Consider the following 25614-nt stretch of genomic DNA (forward strand, 5'->3'; position numbering starts at 1 on the left):
CCTTTAGTTACTTTGCAGATTTGAATTAATTATGTGAAATATAATCAACACTTAAATCAGACTTTAGTTCCACCGGGAGTAAATTCACAAGCTACCCTGCAGTATACAAAGTCATTAAAACTAGCTGCACCTTTACCAGCTTTGAGAACATTTTAATGCATCAATAATTATAATCAAAACGTATAATATATTATTCTGAAAAATAAAAATCTGCATAGTGAGTGCTTTTACTTTGGGTACTTTAAGTATTTTTGTATGCTTATCATGTTCTACTTTTACCTTTTGATTACAACTTTTACTTGTAACAGAGTATGCCTGGTCTCTGGTACTTTTACTTTTACTCAATTACAAGATCTGAGTACTTCTCCCACCTCTGACATTAAGTTATTAAATTACATCACATGTCATTTGTTAGACGCTTTGACTCAAAGTGACTTGCATACACTCAATACTGTGGGCTAATTATGCAATGAACACCTGTGGAATTATTCCTCCACAATAATGTTGCCTTCTCCTGTATTCCCATTTAGGTAAATGCTTTTCTTAAGTCTTAAAAATATCTACCTAATTTTATGTTTAAGACATTTTGAAATTAAGGTTTTTTAAAGGGTAAGGTTTTGATCATTTGGTTGACCCCCGATGCTTCATTACTCCTGAAACTGATCATTAAAAGATACATTCAAACAAATGGAATACATGTGTAGATAAGGAAAGCTCTTTAAGCCCTTTACAGCTATTCAAATAGTTATCACGGGCTTCTCAAATCACGTGTTTTAATTGGTTGTTTTCTGGATTTTCAAAAGAATGGGCCAATTAGTCTGACAACAATATCGAACACTTAACACATTAAAGGAAGTTAATTCGACTAGTAGTAAGTCAAATCTGAACCAATAGACATAGAAAAAGTCTATCAATGTTTCTTCTGTCAGTCAAGAAACTCCCTTGATGAGTTTTATTTTGAAAGTGCAGACCGGAAGCTGCCCTCTGAGTGTGCGTGCAGAGTGAGAGGCGCGCGCGGTGACAGCAGTGCAGCGCGGCGGAGCTGGAAACAGCAAGGAGCGAAAATGTGAAGGTGGAATCCGACTGAGCAGCATTGTGTTTTAACTGGCGTCTGTTTGTCTTTAAAAACAAAACACACAGAAACAACAGGAGCCTCATTTTGGATTTTAAAAGCACTGGAAATATCCTCGCGTTATTTTTCTTTTCTTATTATCTATCTGTCCACCTTGTCAGAAATTACACTGGAAGCAGTGTTATTGAGAGTGAGAGAGCATCATCATTTACGTTCACTTTGATGTGCATTTTTAATTACACAATTTGGAAGGAGTGAACTGCTCCGAGAAGATTCCCTCTTGCTTTATGGGATTATCATCGACGGAGACGATTTGTTTGAGATAAGAACAACATTGGGCATCATGAGTTCCAGTGGTAAGTCCATTCCTGCGCGCTTCATCTCTCCACTCTCAGCGCATGGACCAGCAACGTGTGAAACTAACATTGAACAATAATTGCCTATATTTCCACGACTCTAAAGAAAGTGGCAATTTAAAATGTTGAAATCAATTTCAAGCCACGTGATTCAATTTCACCTCATTAAAGCATAATATTCGAATGAATGGCCATACTTAGTTGAGATGTGCATATTCAAGAAAATAATAATACTACTAATAATAATATTTATAATATAAAATTGGGGTGAATCGTGCTTCTGTTTATAGTGTGTGTATCAAGCCCCATGATAAAGACTGGGCTGGTTTAGAGTGGATAGGGGAGCTAAATATATCTGGAGGTCAAAGTAGCATTTGCCCAGAGTTCATTCATAGAAGAGCATTTTTGGGATTCTTCATCTACCTAACAGCTGTTGCTCGGTCCCTCCCAATGTCTGCTCCCCTCCACTTTCATCTTCTTCCATGCCTCTTCGCCACCATCAGCAGTACATTTGACCTCTCTAGCAGGGACCAGTCTACAGCTGTCCCCTCTTCTTAAAAGTCCACCTGTCTTCTAACACATTCACTGCTCGAGGAAAAACACCTAGATTCCTGGGGCTTTCTGATGTGGTTCACTGTGATTCAGCGCATGCCAAATAAGCCTGACATCCTGTCATACTTACCCTAAACCGGCCCGGGGCCTGCCATGATGCTGACCTGACCTTGCATCAGCTGACTGTGACCCTTATCCTCTGTTTGCTGAATCAGGGCTTTCCCCTGTAGGCCTATGATGGTCAGCTGTGTGGGCATGTGCTTTTGTGGCTCCACTTTATTGTTTACAAGTCATCGTTGGATTCACAAGGCTTGTAAGACGTTTTAAAGAGTCCCGTTGATGACAGTTATGGCAGTTGTATTTGAGGTGCACCCGGTGCTTGGTTAACTTCTTGTGTCATGTGCTTCCTGTCCTCCCTCTCCTGTCCTCAGTGTCTTCAGGATGAGCGAGGTATCACTGCATGATTCATAATCTAGTCTGTCATTGTGTGCCACTCCATTATTTATCCAGTGCTCTTAACCCTGTGGTACAGAGACGGCCAGTCCCCGTGCCGTGCGTGACCCACGAGTGGTGACGCAGCTCCTCGCTTACCCTCCTATAGAAAATGTGTACAATTATTTTGTTAAGCTTCAAAATGCATTCTCTCAGCTGACACAGGAGGGGGAGGAGCGCATGCAGGCGGCATGTGGAGAGCTGTCACAAGTTCTCCTGATTTAAAAGCATGTGCCTAAACAGGTAATCCACGCAAACACACACATCAGCAACATGTCAACCTGTATGTGAGTTTGTGGGAACCTGTGTATGTCTGCATTGAGCTGTGTGACGGCATGGTCACAGTAGGCAGAGGATGGGGTGACAAGTGTCTGACTTCAGGCATGAAAACACAGCAGGCGTCAGAGCTGAGGAAAGACCCTCTCCTTGACTCCCACCCCTCCAGCCAGTCAAACATATGCTCCCCTCCTCTCTCAACACCGTTTTCAGACGTGAACGGGCCTGTTAGGCTGTTCTGTGTGCGGCGTTTTCCGCTGCATTGGGCGTGATAGCCCAGGGGCCATCGACACAGGCGGAGTAATTGCACACAGCTCTGACTGGCTGTCTTCATCTTCATGGCCTTCTATCTCTATCATGGTCACTGGGTTTTGTGTGTGTGTGTGTGTGTGTGTGTGTGTGTGTGTGTGTGTGTGTGTGTGTGTGTGTGTGTGTGTGTGTGTGTGTGTGTGTGTGTGTGTGTGTGTGTGTGTGTGTGTGTGTGTGTGTGTGTGTGTGTGTGTGTGTGTGTGTGTGTGTGTGTGTCGGGTCAGACCCCTATTTTCTGCCTGGCTGGCACTCCAGGAAGGACTGTGGGTGTAGAAGGTTAGTTTCTGGTGGGAATGACCTTGGTTTTTTATACACAATAAGAAATGTTCACACAGAGTAAGGACCAGTTTCTGAATGCAGTGTATGTACAGTAGTGTGTGTCAGGGGAGCGATACAAGTAAAACACATGTTGATCAATACAGTGATCATTGAGCTCAGGGACCTGAGGCAGTCTGCAGAGACTGACACCTCCCTCCTTCCCTCCCTTCCTCTCTATACAGAGTTAAAATACTTCAAAAAGGCATTCCCATTTGGGTGTCTTGACTTCCAAAAGCGCGTCTGCGCCTCATGCAACCTAATGATTAAGACATGGTTTGAATGCTTGATGAGAATGGAAATCAGCGGCTGCTGTAATCTCCATGTAGTTTCATGTTTAGTTTTCTTAGCCACGCGAGCAGCGATTAGTTTACCACTTTGACAGAAATATCTCAACAACGGCTGATTGGATGGCCATGCAATTTTCTACAAGCATTGCACCCAGAGGATAAATCTTTATGACTTTGGTGACCTTTGACGTGTTATGTAGTGCATCGTGAAGACTGTGCATCACTGAATTTCATCTAGCGCCAACATGTTTAAATGACCAAATACCTGCAAAACAATGGCACTCTTCATTGTAGCCTTAGCTGCACGATGTGTTTAGTGTTCATTAGGAACAGCTCTAAAACTCCATGCTAGAACGTGAACTCATTGTAGTCTTTCAAAGGATTGCCTTCACTCGATTTTGGCTATAAAAAAAGGTGGTACATCACGCTTGGCGCAAGGATTCATTCTCCAAGTTGTTTGGCAAAGTCTATTGAAATCGAGCATTTCCAGATACCATTTCATGGATCAATGCGTTTGGTGAAAGGAGCATTTATGATGCTGAAAGTCTAAATGTCAGATCCCACAACATGATGGGAAATGATCCGCGGGGTGGTATGAATGTACCAAAGTGTCCAAATGGAACTAATGGTAAATGCGCTGACAGACAGTGTCCTCTCTATGCCCCACTTAAAGAAGGGAACATATACATACATGTATAGATACACGGGACAGTGCTCGATCAAATGATGGACACTCCATGTGCTGATTCAATGTCGGTTGTGTTTTTGCTGTTTTATGGGAGGAGTGAGCCAGAACAAGGGTAGACATGAAGAGGGTGGTATCATATATGATTCCTGCTCTTCTGCCTCATCTGGTGAGCAGTCCGAACCAGAGCCAAACCCCATTTATCACTCCTCCTGCCAGACGCCTTAGTTCAATAACACAGAGAACAAAGGTGGGAGAAAAAGAAGCACAGATGCAAACACAGATGCTGGGGTGCACACGTGAATATTCATCGCAAACAGTCACGTACAACTGGTATATATTTCCAATTCCAGATAAAATCAGGCTCATGTTTTTCTTGATCATTTGCCCTGTCATTTGGTTATTCACTGGTATTCTGTTGGATTTGTGGACAACAGTTAAAGCCCTTGCGGGAAGGAAACTTTATGGAAACATTCAGATTCTATTTAATCCGCAGGCCTTTAGCTCTTTCTAAAATGTTAAATGAATATAATAAAACGAAGACCAGTCCTCAAGGTTGCTGTCTCCATGACCTTGGCCTCTGTTGGGATTGAGTGATCATTCAGGCTGTCAGCAGCATTCTGACCTTTCTCCCTCTCCACACAGTGACAGTATGTTTGTGATACCACTGGACACCATCGCTGCTCTGATGAATACCTCTTACCAAGGTCCTGACAGAGATAAAGGGGGGTAAAGAGAGGGGATGGGGGATGGCATGGAGACACCTGAATTAAAGGCGTGGTGTTGCTTTGTTTTCTGTGTAGTAAGTGTACCAAAAACACAATTGTAGCTAGTTACACGTTGACTTAACCATCCAAAATGCAATGCAAGTGGTGATCAGCAATTGTATATGTTCAAATGTTTACAGTGAAGGATATCATAAAGCCTTAATGCAATCGAATGTAAAACAAAAAAGTTATGATTGATGAAAGTAGTAAATTGGTCAGATTTGACCCGAAGACAACAGGAGGGTTATGTTGCCATTAGCTACCCACTGGTTTGGTCTGGATTGGCCTCAGCTTTAAGCATTGCAGGTTGTGGATGGTTTGATGACAAAAATAAATGTATTGTGGGAATTGTTTTTTCCCTCGAAGATATTCATGTAGTTGACAACTTTTTAAAGTTTGAAAAAGTCTCCTCATATGATTGATCCGGAATTGACTTTATTTGGCTTCTCTTTGATTCGTTAACCCCAGTCTTCGCTCCGCTCACTCTTCACCGCTGATCTCCCAGCATCCCTTGTGACTGAGCTCCAAGCATGCTCTTCCCCGGGGCTGTCAGGTCAGGGGCAGAAATAGCAGCAGCCTCTCTGTGTCCCTGGAGATGCTGTCGACCTTACCGACCCTGGCACGGTTTTTATCACCTGTCGGCTGTTATTCCCAGAGCAGTCGCCACTGATTTGAGATCAGTGGATTACACCTGTAGTCCAGTGACTATAATTAGAAGACTGACTCACAACACCTCAGCATGGGAGAGGATGGAGGGCTGTTTGAGAGCTCTCTAATGGGTTTAGAAAGAGAGCCTGGCTGTGTTCTATGAGAATGAACCACCCTGACGTAATGTAATACGTCAGCTCCTGAGTTGATTGAGTACATGGATGCTCTGCGTAGGTGGAGCCTGTTGGCATGCACATTAAACAAGTTCCACAAGTGATCTTCTTTAGTAAATGTGAAGGACTCTCTGCTATTTGCCTCCCCTCTGTCTGTTTAATGTAGGTATTGTTTTGATTACCTGGCTGAGGCGAAAGCAGAGCCAGAGGTTTGTTTTGGCCATATTTCAGAAGGTCAGCATTGTAAACAAATATCCTGTGTATTTCCAGTGGAGTCGGCACATGTACTCGCATTATCTCTCGTACACACCTGATGGGATCAGTGTTGCTCATTTGGTTTTATGACCAAAAAGACCTTTTCCTGGTCACACGCACGCACATATACAAAAACCCACTTTCAAAGGAGTGTCATTATTTAAACCAGCCGCTGGTCCCAGTGGTGCTGCCAGCATTGTGAGGAAAACAATGAACTAACAGAGACTTGAGTGTGGGAGAGTGGGAGTGGGAAAGATTGCATATTTCCAGTGCCCACACTCCTGTCCCAAGAAGGAACATTAACTTGAGTAGTGCATTCACTCTGTCATGCACCCATGAATGTATACCCTCGCACTTCGTACACAAACTATGCATTCAATGTTGTCAAACTTGGAGCTTGCACGGCTTTGAAGCGTGCAAGGCTGTTAGACTTTTTAAGTGCTGCGAGTCCTTCAGGATTCATCCAGTGAAATGGAATCGGTGTGTCTGTCACGCCAGCCCATATGCTGATGCTGCTCTGACTGAAGTAGCAAAGTCCTTCAGGCCGCTTCTCAGGTAGACAGTAATGCCTGCTGGTTACCCTGCCATTATGCCCTTCCCACAAACTGTAGGACCACTCAGATGCTACTTAAGGAAGATGAGAGACTTTGAACACAGCTGTTCTGGTGCAGGCTTAGTATTGAAAGTCTGGTTGTCTGTGCTTGTGAATAAACAATCTGTTTATAAAGAAGAACCTTTAAATAGCCCCTGACAGCACAATAAATAGTATTAACTTAAGATCAAATTATTCTATGATTTTGACCTTTTTGCTCGTGAGAGGGTTTATTTAATTACTGTTAAGGCTCTCAAAGTAAGAACCAGCTTTCCTGACAATGTGATATAGCTACCAGGCTTGCAGACGTCGGGCATGTAAGCTGAGGCATAATGAGGTAAGGGGATCCATCCACTTTCCAACCTGACACAGCAGTGTGTGTGTGTGTGTGTGTGTGTGTGTGTGTGTGTGTGTGTGTGTGTGTGTGTGTGTGTGTGTGTGTGTGTGTGTGTGTGTGTGTGTGTGCGCGCGCGTGTGTGTGTGTGTGTGTGTGTGTGCTGTGTGTGTGCGTGTGTGTGTGCACGGGTGTGAGTGTGTACACGGGTGTGAGTGCCTGTCAGCCAGTATGAATATGTGAAAAGTAAAGACAGTGGGAGAGAAAGCCTGGAGCTTACCCGGCTTACATACTGTAGGTGTCAGACCTCGCAGCTTTAGAACGAGTGTTGACATAAGCTACACTGATATTATTGTGTGAACTGCACAGTATAGTGTACTCAGTCTCAGAGAGAGTCTGGTGATGGATTGCTGCATACAGTGGAAAAACCTCTGATATGAAATGCAGTTTTGTTGAGCTTCATGCTGAAATCGATAAGGCTTTTGAATGAAAACGCTGTCCACTTAATATCAATTAGAGTGAATTCAATAATACATTTTTGTCTTTCTTTTTTCGGCAGCTTATCACCAAGGCTCTCCAGGTGGTGAACGAAGTTCTGGACCCATCCGGTGCCAGCGATGTCGGGAAGTATGCAAAGGAGAGGTGGTGCGAGTACAAGACACTCACTTCCACGTCAAGTGTTTCACCTGCACCGGTAAGACATAGTAACATGATCCACATCAGCACCACACAGCAAGTGCAGCCATAGTGATCACACAGACAGGTTCTGTCTGTCTCCAGGAATTGGTGGTCATGGTAATAATTGTCGTTACAGTAAAGTAGAGTTTCAGACACCAGTAGACTAGTGACAAATCAATCTGTCTTGATCACATCCTTACCTCCCGTACACACACCCAGACACACTCTGTCTTCATCCATCTCCTAGTGTACATGCTGAGTGCTACGATTAGCCCATGGTGGGGATTGGAATGGATCAGAGGTGCCTTGCAGGGGACTTAGTCTCCTGCTAAGTTAGCTTGATAGTGCACTGCCAACTTTGAGAGGATTTTCCTTCAGCACGCTGTGCTCGAATACAAATGTGTCAATGAGCTTTGCACTGCTACAGGTGAGCATTGGTGACCTAAAACAGACACAATGGTGACATCCTCACATCCTTTAACAACTGGGAGAGTATTATGTTTGTGTCTAATTTTCTTTTAAATATGTTTTTTCATATCTGTTTAAAGGAATAGTTTGGCATTTTAGGAAATACAAACCTAGGACTATATATTTTTCGTAATACGAAAAATATATAGAGTCTATATCTTTTTTGATCGTCTATATTATTGACGATCAAATTCTGCAGACTTTACACCCATGATAACTTGATCTTTTTCAAAGTCCTATTTGGCTCGACCGCACAGGCAAAATGTTTTCCTGGAGTTTCATGCTGCAAGCGGTTGGGATGACTGGAAGTGAAACATTTAAAAAGAGTGTAGTTTTTCTTATTCTTTGGCTTAGCAAGATTGGAAAAACAACCTCTCTACATTTGCGGAGTGAATTGGAGGTCTAACAGGGGTTTATGACAGCCAAGCATTTGTGCATGTTTTAATCAGAACTCACAGAACCGAGAAATTGTATTTGTCGTGCTGCTGCACAGCCCTGAGCTACTGTACTGTAGCCTACCTATGTTTATGTTAATAATGCTATTTCCAAAGAAAAGACAATCAGTCATGGTTAGTTTCTGTCATCTGGAAATGACTTTAAAATAAGAAACTAGAATTTTAAGTAAATGTCTACTTTGCATTCATCTAATCACAGCTGTTTTTGCATAATTATAGGATAATCTGGCTTAATGGACACCTGACACAAATCTCTCTCCACTTTGTTCACCAGCCATTATATTACTTATGGACTGAGTTATGTTGACATTATGTCACAGTGGCTTACTTGTATAAGGCTCTACAGAATGTTAAATAGACCATTGAAATGCAGTATACAACAGGCCCCTTTACATGACTTAAAATAGGCCAGATTTGGCACTGTTATATATAAATATCATACATTCAATAAACCCGAAAGCTTCAATTGTGTATTGTGCATCATGTTGTCATCACCAATTTAACATTTAATAGTCATTAAAAGGATTTCAGTATAATAGTAGTTTCATATTTACCTTAATAGGGTACATTTTAAAGTGTCTTGACTCTTTAAATGCATGTGTTTATGATCTTTTTTTACATATTAATTTTAAATGTATTTTATAGTTCATAGACTGTTGTATATATGTTTACGCAGACCTCACTAATTCTTTCACTGCCCTGTTTATTTACTGTATGAGCTCAGTACACAGTAGATAACTGAAGGCTACTCATTGGAGGGCTGTTGTTACAAGTTCCCTACGTGTAGCTATCACACACACACACACACATATGAAAACACATCTATACAGTGCACAAACACACACACACATTAACACAACCATACATGCATGTACGTACGCTCGCTCGCTGTGGTTGTGAGGGGTTGCTGTGGTAACCGTGTGAAGGGGCACCCGGGCCCTGGTTGGTGGATATTCTCAGCATCTCTGTGGCGCTATTAACCAATCGGGAGACTCTATTCTGTGCCCCAGAGAAAAAGGGGGGTGAACACAGGAAGCGAGCAGAAAAGAGAAGAAGAGGGGGGAGTGGGGGTGCTGTTTGGGTAGCCTACACATTACATCATCTCTTGAGTGTAATACCAATCTGATTCCCACTTGCTCCTCTTCTTTTTAATTTCCCTCTCAACTCGCAGCAGCGGTACAGTAATGGAAAACTGTCATTGATGAGTATCATGTTAATACACCCATCAGACAGCCCTCCACTCTCATGTTCCAGAGAGCTCTCCTCGTCCCATGAGGCAATGGGGCACTATTGTGCAGCCTGACTCTGCCACATCCCTGTATAAGAGCTCTATAGGCCTCTGCAGAGACAGCAGTTTCCTAAAGCGTTATTGTTCAGCGTTATTGTTCACCCCCCTCACACACTCAAACATGTTCTTTTGAACTTCATATCTATGTTGTGTTGTCTGTATTTCTATTCTCTGCTATTCATTAGTCCCTGTGTATATTTTCTGTGGTTGACTGCCTGTGAGTGTTGCAGAAGTATTTAAGATCGCATTTCTATATTCCCTCTGTTGATTTTTCTCTCAGTTTTTCTCTCTCTTCCTTTCTTTCCTCGCTTTCTCCCTTTCTTTCCTGATGACAGTCACACAGGCATGAAATCAACTTCTCATCTTGGGAAGGGATGACATTGGCATGCGGGGCGTGCGATTTAGAGGCTAATGGCTAAATTGTATTATACCATTGTGACAATCCACTGTAGGCTGCCAATTACCATATCTGTCGGGCGTGTTTATGAACTATGTGAGTGGGGTGTGTTTTCACATTTGATTTAGTTCTCTGCTGGTCTTTTTTTCCTCTCCAGGGACTCCGTACTCATGTTATTGACCTTGACCAATGATATTGTGTGTCCCTCAGTCTATTCATTTGCACTGGAAAACCATGACATGAAATCGTTCCCCCTTTTTTCCTCCTTCAACTTTTTTTCTGCCTCTTTTCCCCACCAAAGGGCTGACTATGCCTAAACTACATTATACTGAATACATCACAACCACACAGTCTTAAACAGGCAGACACACTCATAGTTTACGAGCACACGCATTCAATTTAAGAGACAGAAATTAATCAATCCATCCCATCCATCATTTTACCCTCCCTCTGCCTTTCCCTACACGTTATCAAGCCACAGTGCCTTCCTCCTGGCACATTACCATAATGCCTCTCTCATGCATTAGTCAGAAGAAGAACAGATCACTCATCATGTGTGTTTAACCTCTCATTTGAACCCATTATACAGCAGCTGATTATAGCACCAAGAGGCAGCCACGCAATCAGCTCAAAAAAGGAGACTGTGGAAAATGCCGGAGCCAGCTCACAGATTGATGCATCAACTCCAGACATAGAAAAGGCAGTGGGTGTGTGTGTATATGTCTGTGGGTATTATCTGTATCCTGTAGCACTTCTCGGTGTAGCAGCGGGCTGTACTGTATGGATAATGTGGTGTTGTATTACTGGCAGACGGGCTGAATGGTGCATTCTGGCCTAATGACATAGTGACCACATGTATCCCGTCTCTGAAGCATAATTGGCACTTTTGGATTCCAATAGAAACAGCGGGGCCTGTCAGTGGCACGAGCGCAAATCGTACACCATAAATCACCCGCCAAAGTGAAATGTGCGCGTGCAGCTAACTCACATGCTAACAGAAAGCGCAGAGGCACATAAACAAATATACAACAACTGACAGAGACGGATGCAAACACAGACACATTCGCACATGAACTGCCAAGCTGCTCCCAGTAGTTATTTATTCTCGGAAACAAAACAGATTGTTCTCATAAAACAGCGCTAAAGGGAATAGCAGATTTACACCGACAGGTCACATAAATACTTGACTGCTCCACTAATGCTCCATTTCTTTGCTGGTATTCTCAGCAGGGCTCTCGTGAAATTGCAGCGTATTTGTCCTTTTCTCTGCAGACCCTTTTCAGTCAGTTCAGCCTTCCTTAGGATGCCATTAGCCCCCATCACTCAACCTCTGTGGTAATAACATCGACCCACTGTACTGCACTTCTGTTCTCTGACGGCCAGGGACGATATAGAATGAAAAATATAGCTGAGGAGAGGAAGAGACAAACATCAAGAGGAATAAAGAGAAAGAAGAAAGAGAGGTTGTAGAAAAAGAGACACACAGCACAGGCAAAAAGTGGGGGGTTACTGGGAAGGGGAGCTTCCTGTAGCTATAGCAACCGCTGGCATGCTGGTCCAATCACCACGCCAATGTCTGGTTGCTAGGGAGAGATTCCGGTGGAGAGGGAAGGGAGCTCGGCAGGCAGCGGCGCTTTTCCCCGACGACTCTCCAGGATCGGAGGGAGATGACAGGGATTATTCCTCGCTTGTCTCTCTCAAACACTCACCCTCCTGAGGGAGTGGCACACACTCACAGCCTCCCTTTGTCATTTAGTGCGTGTGTGTGAGAGTGTCTGGTTGACAGTGTGTGTCTAACACGGTAAGGTGGAGCGGCTTAAGAGTGTCAGTGAAGTAAAGGAGGGATTTCTGTATGATAAAGAGGATCATTAAGCGAGCAAAGCAGTACATCTGTACATAGAGCAGGACCTGTAGAGCTTTTTTATTACTTGTCAATTTCCCCCAGTAGTTTGGTTATCCCTGTGTGTGTGTGTGTGTGTGTGTGTGTGTGTGTGTGTGTGTGTGTGTGTGTGTGTGTGTGTGTGTGTGTGTGTGTGTGTGTGTGTGTGTGTGTGTGTGTGTGTGTGTGTGTGTGTGTGTGTGTGTGTGTGTGTGTGTGTGTGTGTGAGATCTCATTCACACATATGTTCCCCTCAGAACAGTCTGAGTGTCTCATCAGCCCTCAGAGGGTTAAAAGCTGGGGGTTGGTCTGCTGGTATGAAGGGACTCCACTGAGCAACCATCTGTCTCCATCAACTACAGTCGCCACATGCTGGGGGGAACCTTGTCACTCATGCACGGTTTCTCTGTGCTTTAGCCTGAAGCTGACTCTCTTTCTGTTTCTGTGGGTATTATGTGTATCCTGTCGCAGCAGCGGTACAGTAATGGAAAACTGTCATTGATGTTTTCTGCATCTGTTTTCTGTACTGATTTTCTTTTTGATAGCAACACATGCAGAAGGCATGGCTCTAAAGGATGTTAGTGTCAGTCAGAGACCCTGCCACTTTGGTCCAGATTGAAATATGTCAACAACGATTGGATGGATTGTTATGACTTCCATACAGTCGCAGTCTCCAAATGATGAATCCTGCTGACTCAGGAGATACTGGAGCTTCACTTTACCCCTTTTTGACCATTTTTGTCCAACATCTTTAAAATAATTTAAGTTGACATGCAATGAATTACAGATATTCGAGGTCTCCAGAAGATGAACCTTGATGACTTTCCAGGTTATGTCCTTAGTGCCAGCAGAATCAGAAGGGGACATTTGCAGCGTTACAGCAGGAAAGAGCCACAGACAGCGTAGTGTTGCATATCTTACATGCGTTAAAAAAAGTACTAAGTTATAATATAATAAACAATATGCTAAAAAAGATAAAAACTACAAAAGTTACATCATTTTCAAAAATACAGATCAACAACAAATCAAATCTACAAATCAAATCCTGCAGCAGTTCTTAGGATTTAGCAGCCCGGTATATATTACAGTTATTAAAGATGACAAATGTTTTTACTAATTCTGTAAAATATACAATTGGTAAATTGAAAGAACATGTTATGCCATAATAATTGTTCCCAGAAGATGAATCCTAATGAATTTAGTGATCCCTGCCTTTGCCTCTATAGAATCACGAGCACATTTGAGTACAGAGCAAAGTGTCTTAAGCATTATTGAATAGCTTTTCATAAAAATTAGTACAGACATGAATGTTTCCCAGAGGATCGCATTAACTTTAGTGAGCCTTACTTGGATAAAGGCATGATTAATGCTATACCCTCTAGACATCTACCCATCGTGACTTTATCATTTAGCTGAAAGCCCCATGCCGGAGTACAGCCTCACAGAGCTGCTAGTGTGCTTTTTAGACTTTTGTTTCGCTCCTCTTCCTGTCTCTGACCACCTCCTCTACCCCCTGTGATTTGGCACAACTTGAGAAAACACATTATGTACTCTTGAAGTGTTTCCTCCTGTCAGAGGGGGCACAGATCCAGGGGGACAGGGGGAGGGCGGAGGAGCCTGGGCCCCACGTCGGTAGCAGAGATGTGGGGGTGAAGGTGCGAGTCTCCCCTGCTGGAACTTGTCACTGCCCCATTACATACACTCCTCTCTGCTATCCGTGAATGCCCCTATTATTTGGAAATTAGCATAACATGTGGGTGATGCTACTTTATGGTAAAGCATGTTCATTAACTTAATAGCATATTATGAAGACCCAACAGTAGAATAGTAAGGTCAGGGAGAAGACAAATAGGGAGGAAAAGGAGAGAAGGGGAGATTGCATAGAGGTTCAGTCCTGTGGTGAGAAAAAAGGGTGCAAATTGAGATAAAGTGGAGACCTTGTGCTCAGAGCCACAAAGATTTGAAAGCAGTCTTGAAACGGAAAGACAGAGAAAGGGAAGGGAGAAAGGCGGGGTTGTCAGCACTATTTTGGGGTTCCGGCCTGGGCCGACTTTCAGAAGGGAATTTTAATTGCGTCTGTTGGCTGGAGATAAATACCCAATCACGCGGACCCCCTGTGGGTGCCTAATCAGTGCGGTTCTAATGACCACAGCTGCAGACAGCGGCTTACATGCTAACCTCTAATCACTAGACCTATCCTCTTGATGCTAACTTCTAGCGTTGCCAAAAAAGAGCAATATGAAAAAGAGAAGCAGCATTTTTTAGGTTTCCTCATTAGAGCGCCATTCAGGTAAAGATCATAACATGTTCAAATAGATTAAGTCTTTGATGTAGTTTTGTCTTGCAAAGTTCAGTATTTTCCGGTGAAGAAGCTAATTGATAATACATGTTACCATGTCTCCAATAATAATATATAGAAAACTCAAATGTAATTAACTTGGGAATTCTACATTATTATGATTTCCCACTCAAACTGTGTGTGTTTTCCCATGAGTAACAACAGTATAAATCCCCCAAGGCCATTCAGAGGACAATGTGACAGGCTGGTTGTGCAGTAGGTTGATTGTATTAGGCTGTTGTTTTTATGAGTGGGTGTCCACACCATGTGGTGCTGGTTGTGCGGCTGTAACCAAAGCCTTTTATCTCAGATCCAAGCTAAGCCACGTCTCTGTGGCAGTGGAGACACCAAGCTCTGACCCAACTCCACCCACTCAGCTGGTAACATGTAGAAGGAGACGTTTGAAACTTCTGATGAATGGTTAGGGCTAAAAATAAGAGAAGCTGAGGACCTTCTTGCAAATAAGCTTTCAAAATAGGAGTCTCATGTCGAGAGGTTGGAAGAATGTTAAAAGCTCTAGAATCTAGATGTTTTAAAAGGCAACATCTAGATTCTAGATATTGCCTTCACTTTTCAGTCTACCAAGGTATCTTGCAAATAAATAAAAACTTCCCCTTTTTGCACCGTGATAATGCATTTACGGCTTATCTACGGAAGATCATTTGGACCAAATGATCATTTTTGGGGGGGATGACCAGAATTCTGATGTTAACCTCAGAAAAATAATTTGTTTTGGTCAGATCTAAAAAGAAATATCTCCTTTGGCCCCAATACTCTTTCCTATCATCCAATAGTTACCCATGAAGGAACAAAAGTGTGATTCAATCTTTGGACAGTTGCTTATAATATGTATTTAAAGTGTGTTTGTGCAAGTGTGCGTGTATTGGTGGACTTTAAGATGGTCTCGATATAAAGACTATGGTTGTATCACCATTTTGGTTAAAAGGGACAATCTGTGTAATATAATTCACTGCATGTGAATTCTCAAATCTCAATATATAATTATGTTGCATCAAAACCAGATTTGAGAACTTTATCTTGAATCATTGCTGGTAACTTGTTAAATTAACAAATCATACCTTATTGGACAATTGGATCATTTAGTTTGTGTCCCAATGAGGTGAAATTAAAGTGTCAGTTCAATGTATTGCAAACACAGAAGGTTTCAAACTGGTATGAAGTCATCATCACAAATGACATTAGTATTTACAGCGACCAGTTCAACCAACAAAAACAAATGTGCCGCCACCATCACCACATCATTCAGGCTCAGGGACCTAGCTGTCTCTAGGGCAACTGTGGAAGGTTTACGTCTCCTATGGCAACTGTGGAAGGGGGAGGCTCTTTGCAAAGCATCCAGCCAATCGTCCAGTCAGAAGAAAACCAAATGATTAGCCAGAACAGGTGAACCATCCAGCCAGCCCATCCAATCACGACTGAGCAGATCCAGTCTTCTGGCTGTGATTTGGTCAGGCGTCCATATGCTAATGAGGTGCAATAGGCTAATTGAGCAGATTCAAGTCATTTGAAAACCATTCTGGGGGGAGATTGAAAAGCAAATCATTTTCAATGAGAGAGAGGGAGGAAGAGAGGGAACAAAACAGTAAATGATGATGCTGAATGTTGCAATTTAGGGTTTACAAATTAAAACATGTTCTTATCAAATGAATGCAATGGACCATTTCAAGTCACAGTGATTTGTTTTCCATGACAAAGCATTTAATAAATGTGGAAATACTTACTCTCCCATTCCCATTTTCCATGAAGGCATCACATAGCCTGTGATTTGGGTTTCTGGTGTTTAGCCTCAGATAGTCTGGTTTAAAATGCATAGGGATGATTTTTGAAGGTTGAGGCCATTTTACAGTGGTTTTGGAAATGTGGTTTGCAAACACACACACACATTTCTACACACGCTATTTCAAATCTTCACTTTGGTGTCCCATAAACTTCCCCTTTTCTTCATTCCGCCCTTCTTCTGCAGGCACCTTGCCTTGATGCCAATGACCTGTCGTGATGACAAAGATCCATCATCATATCGCACCGCACACACTGTCCCATTTCATCATCCTATCTGCAGACGCACAATGCCATCTCATCGGGGATGGATTTATGTGTTCCCGTCCTCCTGTGGGAGCCAAGATTGTTTTGTTTTTAAGTGAGGGCCCATTGATCTTTTATTACACCATTAAGTCAATACGCTCCACTCATAAACAGCTTGAGATTAAATGAGCCCCTTTGAAGGGTTTATGTCTGGTGTGTGTGTCAGTCTGTGTCTGTGTGTCTGTGAACCCTCAGCCTGCCAGCATACTCTGAAACTGGTGGTTATGTAGTAGCAGCTCTTAGTCTTTAAAGCATGGTCTGACAGCTTGTTGATATTCAAGGTACTTCATTCCACAACAAGAATGATTTATTTTTAAGTTTGAAGTGTTAACTGCTTTTTTACTGCAGTACAACCTCCATTGACTGGCAGTGTGTTTCAACCCCGTCAGTTGTTAACCTCATAAATAGCACTTTTTCCACGTAGACTATATTTCTTTTTTTTCCTGCTATATGAATGGTCAGTGGTTTGGCTCCTGTGTGGAAACAGAATATGTTTTCATTGGTATTGTTGCTGGATGTGATTTCTCGAAAAATGCCCACTACAGTCAGATAAAATACCAATGTATTGAAAGATGTTGAGTTGAGGCGTCTCAAAGCTGAGTCTTTATTACAGACTCAGCTTTGGTCAAATAATTACTTCTGTAAGTCGTCTGTCATACGAGGTTCAGTGTGGGCTCCGCTGCTGCCAATCTTCAATTTACTTCGGGCTTTTTCCTAGTAGCTGTAGTCAGGTTACTCGTCTCTGCCGTCTGGTTCTTGAGCATCTGCTCGATCTTCCAGTAGCTGCTCGTCTAAAGGCCCTGACACACCAAGCAGTCACCAGAGGACTAGCCGACGCTGAAGTCGGCTGTTGCCTGGCCGTGTTCTCCTGCGTTTTGGCCATGTGTCGCACGGGAACACACCGCACCGACTTCAGTGCGTGAGTGGCAATAACTCTCCTTACCAGCAGGCGGCGGTAGTGTGTATTCGTCATTCAAAAGAGGCAACAACCGGAAGACAGAGAAGAAGAAGAGTATATTTTCTCCGTAATATCATACAGAGCTGGCCTCTCCTGGATCAAGGTGATGAGCAGGTCTTCGTTTGCATCATTCCAGATCGCCATGATGAGATGAAAATGAATAGCAGTCTGTGTGTGCCTTCTTAAATCGTTTGTTTACATCCCTCACTTCCGCTTCGCTTCTCATGCACTGATTTGCTAGCTGAACAGCCAATCAGAGTGATTATTTGGTCCGACTGCCAGACCCGATGCATGGCCGATTCAACATGTTGAATCGGCCATGCATCGGGTCTGGCAGTCCAAATAAGGCGTGTCACGGTCGACGGTGCGGGACACACCAACCTGACTACGGCGCCGCGAATGCCCGACAGCCTCTGACGGCCTCTGACTCCCAAAATCGGGTTGGTGTGTCAGGGCCTTAAGCCTCTGATCTCGTTTCCAATGTATGGCCCGTTTCACATGAGCTGCAGGCTTATCAGGGGGATCTGACGGTTTCTACAGTTAGGATCTGCTGAGCATGTCTGAGAAACCCAAAAGTCCATTCGTGTTTTAAGGATGATTTAGGTGAGAATCTCTGTGTTTAGTGTTAGACCACCTTCTCTGGTGCAGAAAGGCCACTTTGGCTTTTTTATTTCATTTTATTTTCCTGTCGCATATCTTGATCAGGAATTGGCATTCGTTGAAATATTGTGAAATACGCTTATTTAGATGAGGATATTGATGATACTCTTGTTCCTGTACAGTAAATGAGGCTAGCAGCCAATTAACTTAATTTTGAACAAAGGATTGCGCCACTGCTTTTTGCAGATGATGTGGTTCTAATGGCTTCATCGGTCTGCGACCTTCAGCACTCACTGGATCGGTTCGCAACCGAGTGTGAAGCGGCTGGGATGAGGATCAGCACCTCCAAATCTGAGGCCATGGTTCTCAGCAGGAAACCGATGGACTGTCCACTCCAAGTAGGGAATGAGTCCTTACCCCAAGTGAAGGAGTATCTCGGGGTCTTGTTCTCGAGTGAGGGAACAATGGAGCGTGAGATGGGCCGGAGAATCGGAGCAGCGGGAGCGGTACTGCAGTCGCTTTACCGCACCGTTGTGACGAAAAGGGAGCTGAGCCAGAAGGCAAAGCTCTCTGTCTACCGGGCCATTTTCGTTCCTACCCTCACCTATGGTCATGAAGGATGGGTCATGACCGAAAGAACGAGATCGCGGATACAAGCGGCCGAGATGGGTTTTCTCCGCAGGGTGGCTGGTGTCTCCCTTAGGGATAAGGTGAGAAGTTCAGTCATCAGGGAGGGACTCGGAGTTGAGCCGCTCCTCCTTCGCGTCGAAAGGAGCCAGTTGAGGTGGTTCGGGCACCTAGTTAGGATGCCACCTGGGCGCCTCCCTAGGGAGGTGTTCCAGGCACGTCCAGCTGGGAAGAGACCAAGGGGTAGACCTAGGACCAGGTGGAGGGATTATATCTCTTCGCTGGCCTGGGAGCGCCTTGGGACCCCCCAGTCAGAGCTGGTTGATGTCGCCAGGGAAAAGAAAGTTTGGGGCTCTCTGCTGGAACTGATACCAACACGACCCGACCACGGATACGCGGGAGAAGATGGATGGATGGATGGAACAAAGTTTTAATAACATTTTAATCCTGGAGCTGGTTTGACAGTGTACTGCTACTGCCAAAAGGGACTTTACCATGGAAACAGCTATGTTAATAAGTGTTTTTACTGGACAGTTGGTATACACCTTAGAAATACAGTATAGATAGTTTATACCGATGTCATTAGAACACGTCTTCCGAGCCCAAAGGCATCACATTAGAAGTTGTAAATCTACGGTTAGCCAATATGAAAATAGTTTTTATAGCCCATCTCTGGTTCGGTTTTCACCAGCTGAGCTATGTATTACCTGATGGTTGCATAGCATTACATGTTTACTTCATGGGGTCAAGAATATTATGCTCAAATAGAGTGCGTAGTTCACCGTGATGAAGATTTATATTTTCTTGATGCTAGTTTCATAAACATCTTAATTACTACATTTTTTTTTTTTTAAATTGTGATCTTTTTCATTTGAGCATGCATGCACAAATCTGGTTTTGTTTAACACACCATGTGACCTTTACCAGTGCCCTCTGTGTCAGGTCATTGCACTTTTTCCAGCCTGAGGTTACAATAACTGTTGTAAACCGCACAGGCCGGGAGAAACTAGAGACCAGCAGCCACACCATCCACTGAGCTGTAAAAACGCTCTTTAGCTATACTGTTACACCCACTGGAATGTACTCTCAGCTACAGGGCAAAGTGTTGTAGCATACATTTTCTACTTAGGATACACAGCAGAGAGACACACATACACACCCACCTTGTGCATTCACAGCAAATGATGTTGGAGCCTTCCAAATGGGCATTTAATGAGACTGCAGACAATGTTCAGAGGATGCTGGGAACTGGCGGTCTGTTGTTTTGTCTCCGTCTTCACGTTGTTTAGCACCAAATGACTGTTCTGCTGATTATATCATTATATTCCCATCAGAGTAAATTGGCTCACCACTGTCTGGAGCGGAATAACTTCCATAGCAGCCATGTGTGAAAAAGAGGAACGTACACACAGTAGAAACACTCAAGTCTAGTGCGACACAACATGGGGAAAACAGACAAAAGTGACTTGTTAAACACTTGATAATGCGGTGTCTTCTTTTCATTTGCGTTCAAGAGCACATCCACAAGTTAGTGCATGATAAGTGTTTTGTCTGTCCCTACTCCTGACTTTCTCTCACCTACTGTCTCCACAGTGTGTAACTGTGATCTGGCGAGATCCGGTTTCTTCCAGAAGAAGGGGGAGCACATCTGCACGGCAGACTATCAGCGTCTGTACGGCACACGCTGCGACCGCTGCAACAGCTTCATCACGGGAGAGGTGGTCTCCGCTCTGGGACGCACCTACCACCCCAAGTGCTTTGTCTGCAGTGTCTGCAGGTAAGCAAACAGAAACACACTATGTACTACTGTAAATACACAGTTACAGCAGTATAGGGATACAAATATTAGAGCAACATTTCGTTTTTCTGATGGCAAAAGGAAAGCACAAAGTCACAATGCTTTGATTAATGTCCTCACCTAGGGGCTAATGTGTTTAAGAAGTTTCCTCAAAGTGCTAACTTTAGTTTTTCAAACTTAACATTGCTATTCAGATTTACTCATTGCATAGATATTTTTGAAGGAACCTTACTTTACATATTTTTGTTACTTTTACTTCACTGCCTATTCTCTAAAAAAATTAAACATATCTTGCAACATTGATTTAATTTGTTGCAAAATGAAAGTCTTACTCAAGTAAAAAAATGTAAACGTTTGACTCCACTCCACACAGCTTTAGTTCCTATGCCTTTACAAAATGTTGTATGTCAAATCAAATCATACATATTAATATAGCCCAATGTCACAAAGCACATTTGTCTCAGTGGGCTGTACAGATCAACACACATCTATCACAGTGCTAAAATATATATTTAAATTGCAAGATAGTATGTAAAATACAGATACAAATACATAAAGTGAGATAAAACACAATAAAAACAATACAATTAAATAAATATTATAACATGTACAGTAGGAGCCAGGAAAAGAAACATATGGTAATCTGTAACTAAGCTCTATCTACATTCAGCCTAAATGTTTGCATAATGTCTGCCACCCTAATAAAAACAGGAACCACTAACAGACTGCACTCTGGGTGCGTCATGCCTGGAGGTGCAACAGGGCATAAATATATATTTTAGGTATGACGGTGCCTGACCATTAGCTGCTTTGCACACATTACTTCTTCACATCTTTATTTGTACTGTTATGTATCTGTTCTGTCTTGTGATGAAACACAAAAGTTCTTATTCATTAGCCTGGGGAGGACAGAGAACAGGAGATGATTGTTTAGTGAGTGGATAAGTATACGCATGACTGTTTTCTGCCTCAAGAAACTGCAACCCTTCCTCAAATGATGCTCCACAAGCAGCATCTTTCAAAATAAGAAACCCTAAATCGTTATAGTGCGTTCAATATTGCCATTCAGCTCATGGTTCGGTCTTAAGTCAGCTCCTGGATGTCAATACATGTCTGACAGCAAAGCTCAAGCTGTCTTGTCATTTTGCTTAGTCGAGACACGATTTGGGAAAAGAGAGCTGACCCGGTGTTTCACGCTGTTAGATTTAGTAAAAGTAGGCCATCTCTCCTCTGACCTCCATCACTTCCTGTTAAGCTCCTCCTGAACGAAGTACGAGTCAGCATCCCTGCTGGCTCCGCTCCTCGTTATATCTTATCATTTCACTCTTTTTGTCTCTCTTTCTCTTTCATGTTACATTCTTAAAAGTCCCTTAATCTCACTGTTTGCTTTGCTCTATTTTTCCTCCCTCCCCATCCGTTTCGATGTATTGTGAGGTTTACATAAGAGCGATCTCCCCGACTTCCCTTAGTGTTGGTCTGTTGTCTTGTGTCCAGTTGACATTGGCTGATAAACATGCCCAGCAGCCGTGGGCAAAAAAAGAAGTGACGCCAACTGGCCGAAGACAGTCAGTGGAGCAGTCCTGGCAGGGGTGTGTGTGTGTGTGTGTGTGTGTGTGTGTGTGTGTGTGTGTGTGTGTGTGTGTGTGTGTGTGTGTGTGTGTGTGTGTGTGTGTGTGTGTGTGTGTGTGTGTGTGTGTGTGTGTGTGTGTGTGTGTGTGTGTGTGTGTGTGTGTGTCAGTGTGTGTCAGTATAGAGTCAACTGGAAGAGACAGCAAGAAGCCAAGGGCCGAATCTCTTCTTTCCCGCCCGTCTGCCCTCTGTCTCATCGCTCACAATTCCTTCGTGTACCGCCTGCAACTTCTCCGATATGGTCTCTTTATCTCCTCCTCCTCCTCCTCCTCCTCCTCCTCCTCCTCCTCCTCCTCCTCCTCCTCCTCCTCCTCCTCCTCCTCCTCCTCCTCCTCCTCCTCCTCCTCCTCCTCATTTCCCCACTTTTTATCATCGTCCACATCCTAATCATCTTCCTTCATGTCCTCATCATCATCCCTTTGTCATCCGCTCTCATGACGGAGAGGGAGATTGCAAGTTACTTTGCTGATGTTTTTTTTAAGGAAAACGGTGATGATCAAAGCCAGAGGGCATGTCGCTACATCTCGAAATAGCTTTGCTTCTGTGGCCAAAAAAAAAACATGCATTAAATATGAACGGAATACATTTTTAAAGCGAAGAGAAAGGCTGACAAGGCAAGAATGTCTTGAGGGAGTGGGAGGAACATACAGGTACGGACAAGGTCAAAAGCAGACTTACTAATCCAGCATTACCTTTCATTGGACTATAGACTGGCATCTCTTGGTTGGGCACAAGATGTAGCTTGCCATGCTTGGACGCAGATATAAAGACTTCTCTAGCTTTCTCCAACAAATTAAAAAATATCTGACTTTACAAACAGCTGGTTAACATTGGCATCAAATGAAGGCTGAAGTTGACTTGTGTCCCTTTCAATATGTACCAGTGGCTTTTGTTGAATAATGTGTGTGATGAAACGTCTCTGTTCTGCTCAGTTCTCCATCCTTTGCCTGCAGGCTGTCCTTCTTTGAATAATATAAAAGCACAAAGGAGCAAACCAAGAATAATGCATGTGCCATCTCCATCCACACGCACCCATGTTTAGACAGTCACAATTGTAAAACAGCTCCCTGTAGAAACTCACTTTCCAGGGCTCTGACCCCCGCATGTATACATTGCACCAGCCTTCAACATGCCTGCCTCTGTACATCTCTAAGTGCGTACATGGATGCTCTTCACTCCTGTGTGCTGACTGCGAGCTCTGCTGGAGACTCCAGCCTCCCTCTGGGCCTTGGCTCCGGCTCCAGGCCTCGGCGGGGTAGTAAAAGGATTACTGCAGTCTATGTGTTTTTAAACAGCCTTCCCTAAGCCTTTTAGCTCCCCATTCACTCTCACATCTTCCCCAGTCATAAAGAAATCAATCTGTCAAAGAAAATGCTACAGAAGAGGGTAGGGAGCCAAAACAATGTGGTTGATTACATTTTTCGGCACTGTTTCGCTGTCATCCTCTGCGTGTATTTACTTTAATCTTAGTGTTAAAGCGGTGAAGAGATCCGTGACCCGGTGACACCAGCTGTGTAGGCAAACAGGGCGGACAGACTGAGAGGGAAAGAGGTTGTTAGGATCAGTACGCACATCCGCAGTCTCCCTAATAACTTTTCATTGTCACTGACAGAGCTAGTTTCCTTTAAGAAGCCTGTGGCAGCGTCACATTATCGCTTCTTTAATCACAGAGCAGCCAGGTGCTCCTGCAACGATCAACGTCCCATTAACCCGTCGCCTCGACTGTCAGGTTCATAGACGGTGTCAGACTGCATTTGGCTCGTGTCAGCCGGATTATAGCCTGTCTGTCACCCAATCATGTTCCTGCCGGCACCCATTTGTTATTTCCCCTGTGTTCACCTGGGTGTAATGTAAACACTGCAGGCCTTTTTTGTATCTCCCATTGTTTTCTAATTCTCTCCTTCTATGTTTTCCTTCCCTCCTCAGTAAACCCTTCCCCATTGGAGACAGAGTGACGTTCAGTGGAAAGGACTGCGTGTGCCAGCAGTGCTCCCGAACACTCGGCAAGCCAAATGAACCAATCAAGATCCATGGGCCCAGCCGTGAGTCGAGCATCCACCATGTGCTACAGGGCGCTGAGTCTAATGCGATGTGTCCACCAGGCACATTTAGCTCATTTAGCTAATCAAGTGTCTGTCAAATCAGTGGCCCGACCTGTCGCGCTGATCCGCCAGCTGAGAGTCATGATACACAAACAGACACATTATTCATTTATTGCCGTCAACACCAAACATGCAGGGACTAGAGGGTTTTAAAATAATCAGTGTTTATCAGGTCACATGACCCTGCAGGATTATAATGAGCAGAATATCCTGTATGAGCAGTGGTGGACAGTAACTTACCAAAGTGCATTTACCAGAGTATTGAGCTAAAGTACAATATTGAGGTTCTTTACTTAAGTATTTCCATTCTCTACTTATTTAAACTTCTACTTTACTACATCTCTGTGGGAAATGTTTTGACTCTACTACATTTTCTGACAGCTTTAGTTTCTTTAAAGATTAATAATACAAGTATAATCAACAACAAATGATAATTTATTGTTTTAGGTATAGTTTAAGAGAAAAAAAGCTGACAGACTACCCAGCATTATATAGAGTATAACAATGCTCCTCCTTTACCAGTTGAAACATTAAAGTGATGAACACATTGATGACTCAATAATTATAATTAAATATTGTAGCAAATATTATTTAAAAATGTGCCAATGTGCACATTGAGCACTTCTTAGAACTTAAGTAAATGCTATTATTTTGTTCTTAAGAAATTTTTTGAATGCAGGACTTTACATAATGCTATTGATACTTTTACTTGATTGAACGATCTAAATACTTCTTCCATCACTGTGTGTGAGACAGATGTATATGGAAGAGCCCTCACCCTTTCAGAATAAAGTTAGAAAATAACAGATTTTGATCCGTCAACAGAGCAACAGTGACTGACCGTGAATCATTTGTTAAGTGTGGCACACTGAGAGCAGGCTGCCGCTCACTGGCTGTGCAGCGATAACAGATGGTGAGAATCAGTGAGTAACTGTCCTCCCCAGATCGCTCCATTCAGGAGGATAAAATCCAAACGGCTCCCCAGGTACGTGTTCATCACTCTGTCTTATGAGGAGGCAGTGAGTGAGACGGGACACAGAGTGCAGACACTTTGTTTAATGCACTGGCTGTAACAGCCTGTTCCCTGTGTAATTTAGATTGTTAAGGATGCAAATATATGCTCCTTGTGCAAAAGAGTCAGAAATCCATTTAGCCTGCACAAATTATTATTTCCGGCG

General features: G+C 43.3%; 1 protein-coding gene across 1 annotated transcript in view; it reads left to right on the forward strand.

Annotated features, from left to right (window-relative positions):
- Positions 1-1050: 1050 nt before the first annotated feature.
- Positions 1051-25614, forward strand: part of ablim3 (actin binding LIM protein family, member 3) — a 46970-nt gene continuing 22406 nt past the window's right edge. The window contains exons 1-4 of the mRNA XM_071204533.1: positions 1051-1428; positions 7676-7810; positions 20501-20684; positions 24261-24376. Coding sequence (XP_071060634.1) covers positions 1416-1428; positions 7676-7810; positions 20501-20684; positions 24261-24376 — 448 coding nt within the window. The 5' untranslated portion in view covers positions 1051-1415. The remainder of the gene's footprint in view (positions 1429-7675; positions 7811-20500; positions 20685-24260; positions 24377-25614) is intronic.

The sequence above is a fragment of the Pseudochaenichthys georgianus genome, chromosome 10 (assembly GCF_902827115.2).
Source record: "Pseudochaenichthys georgianus chromosome 10, fPseGeo1.2, whole genome shotgun sequence".
NCBI lineage: Eukaryota > Metazoa > Chordata > Actinopteri > Perciformes > Channichthyidae > Pseudochaenichthys > Pseudochaenichthys georgianus.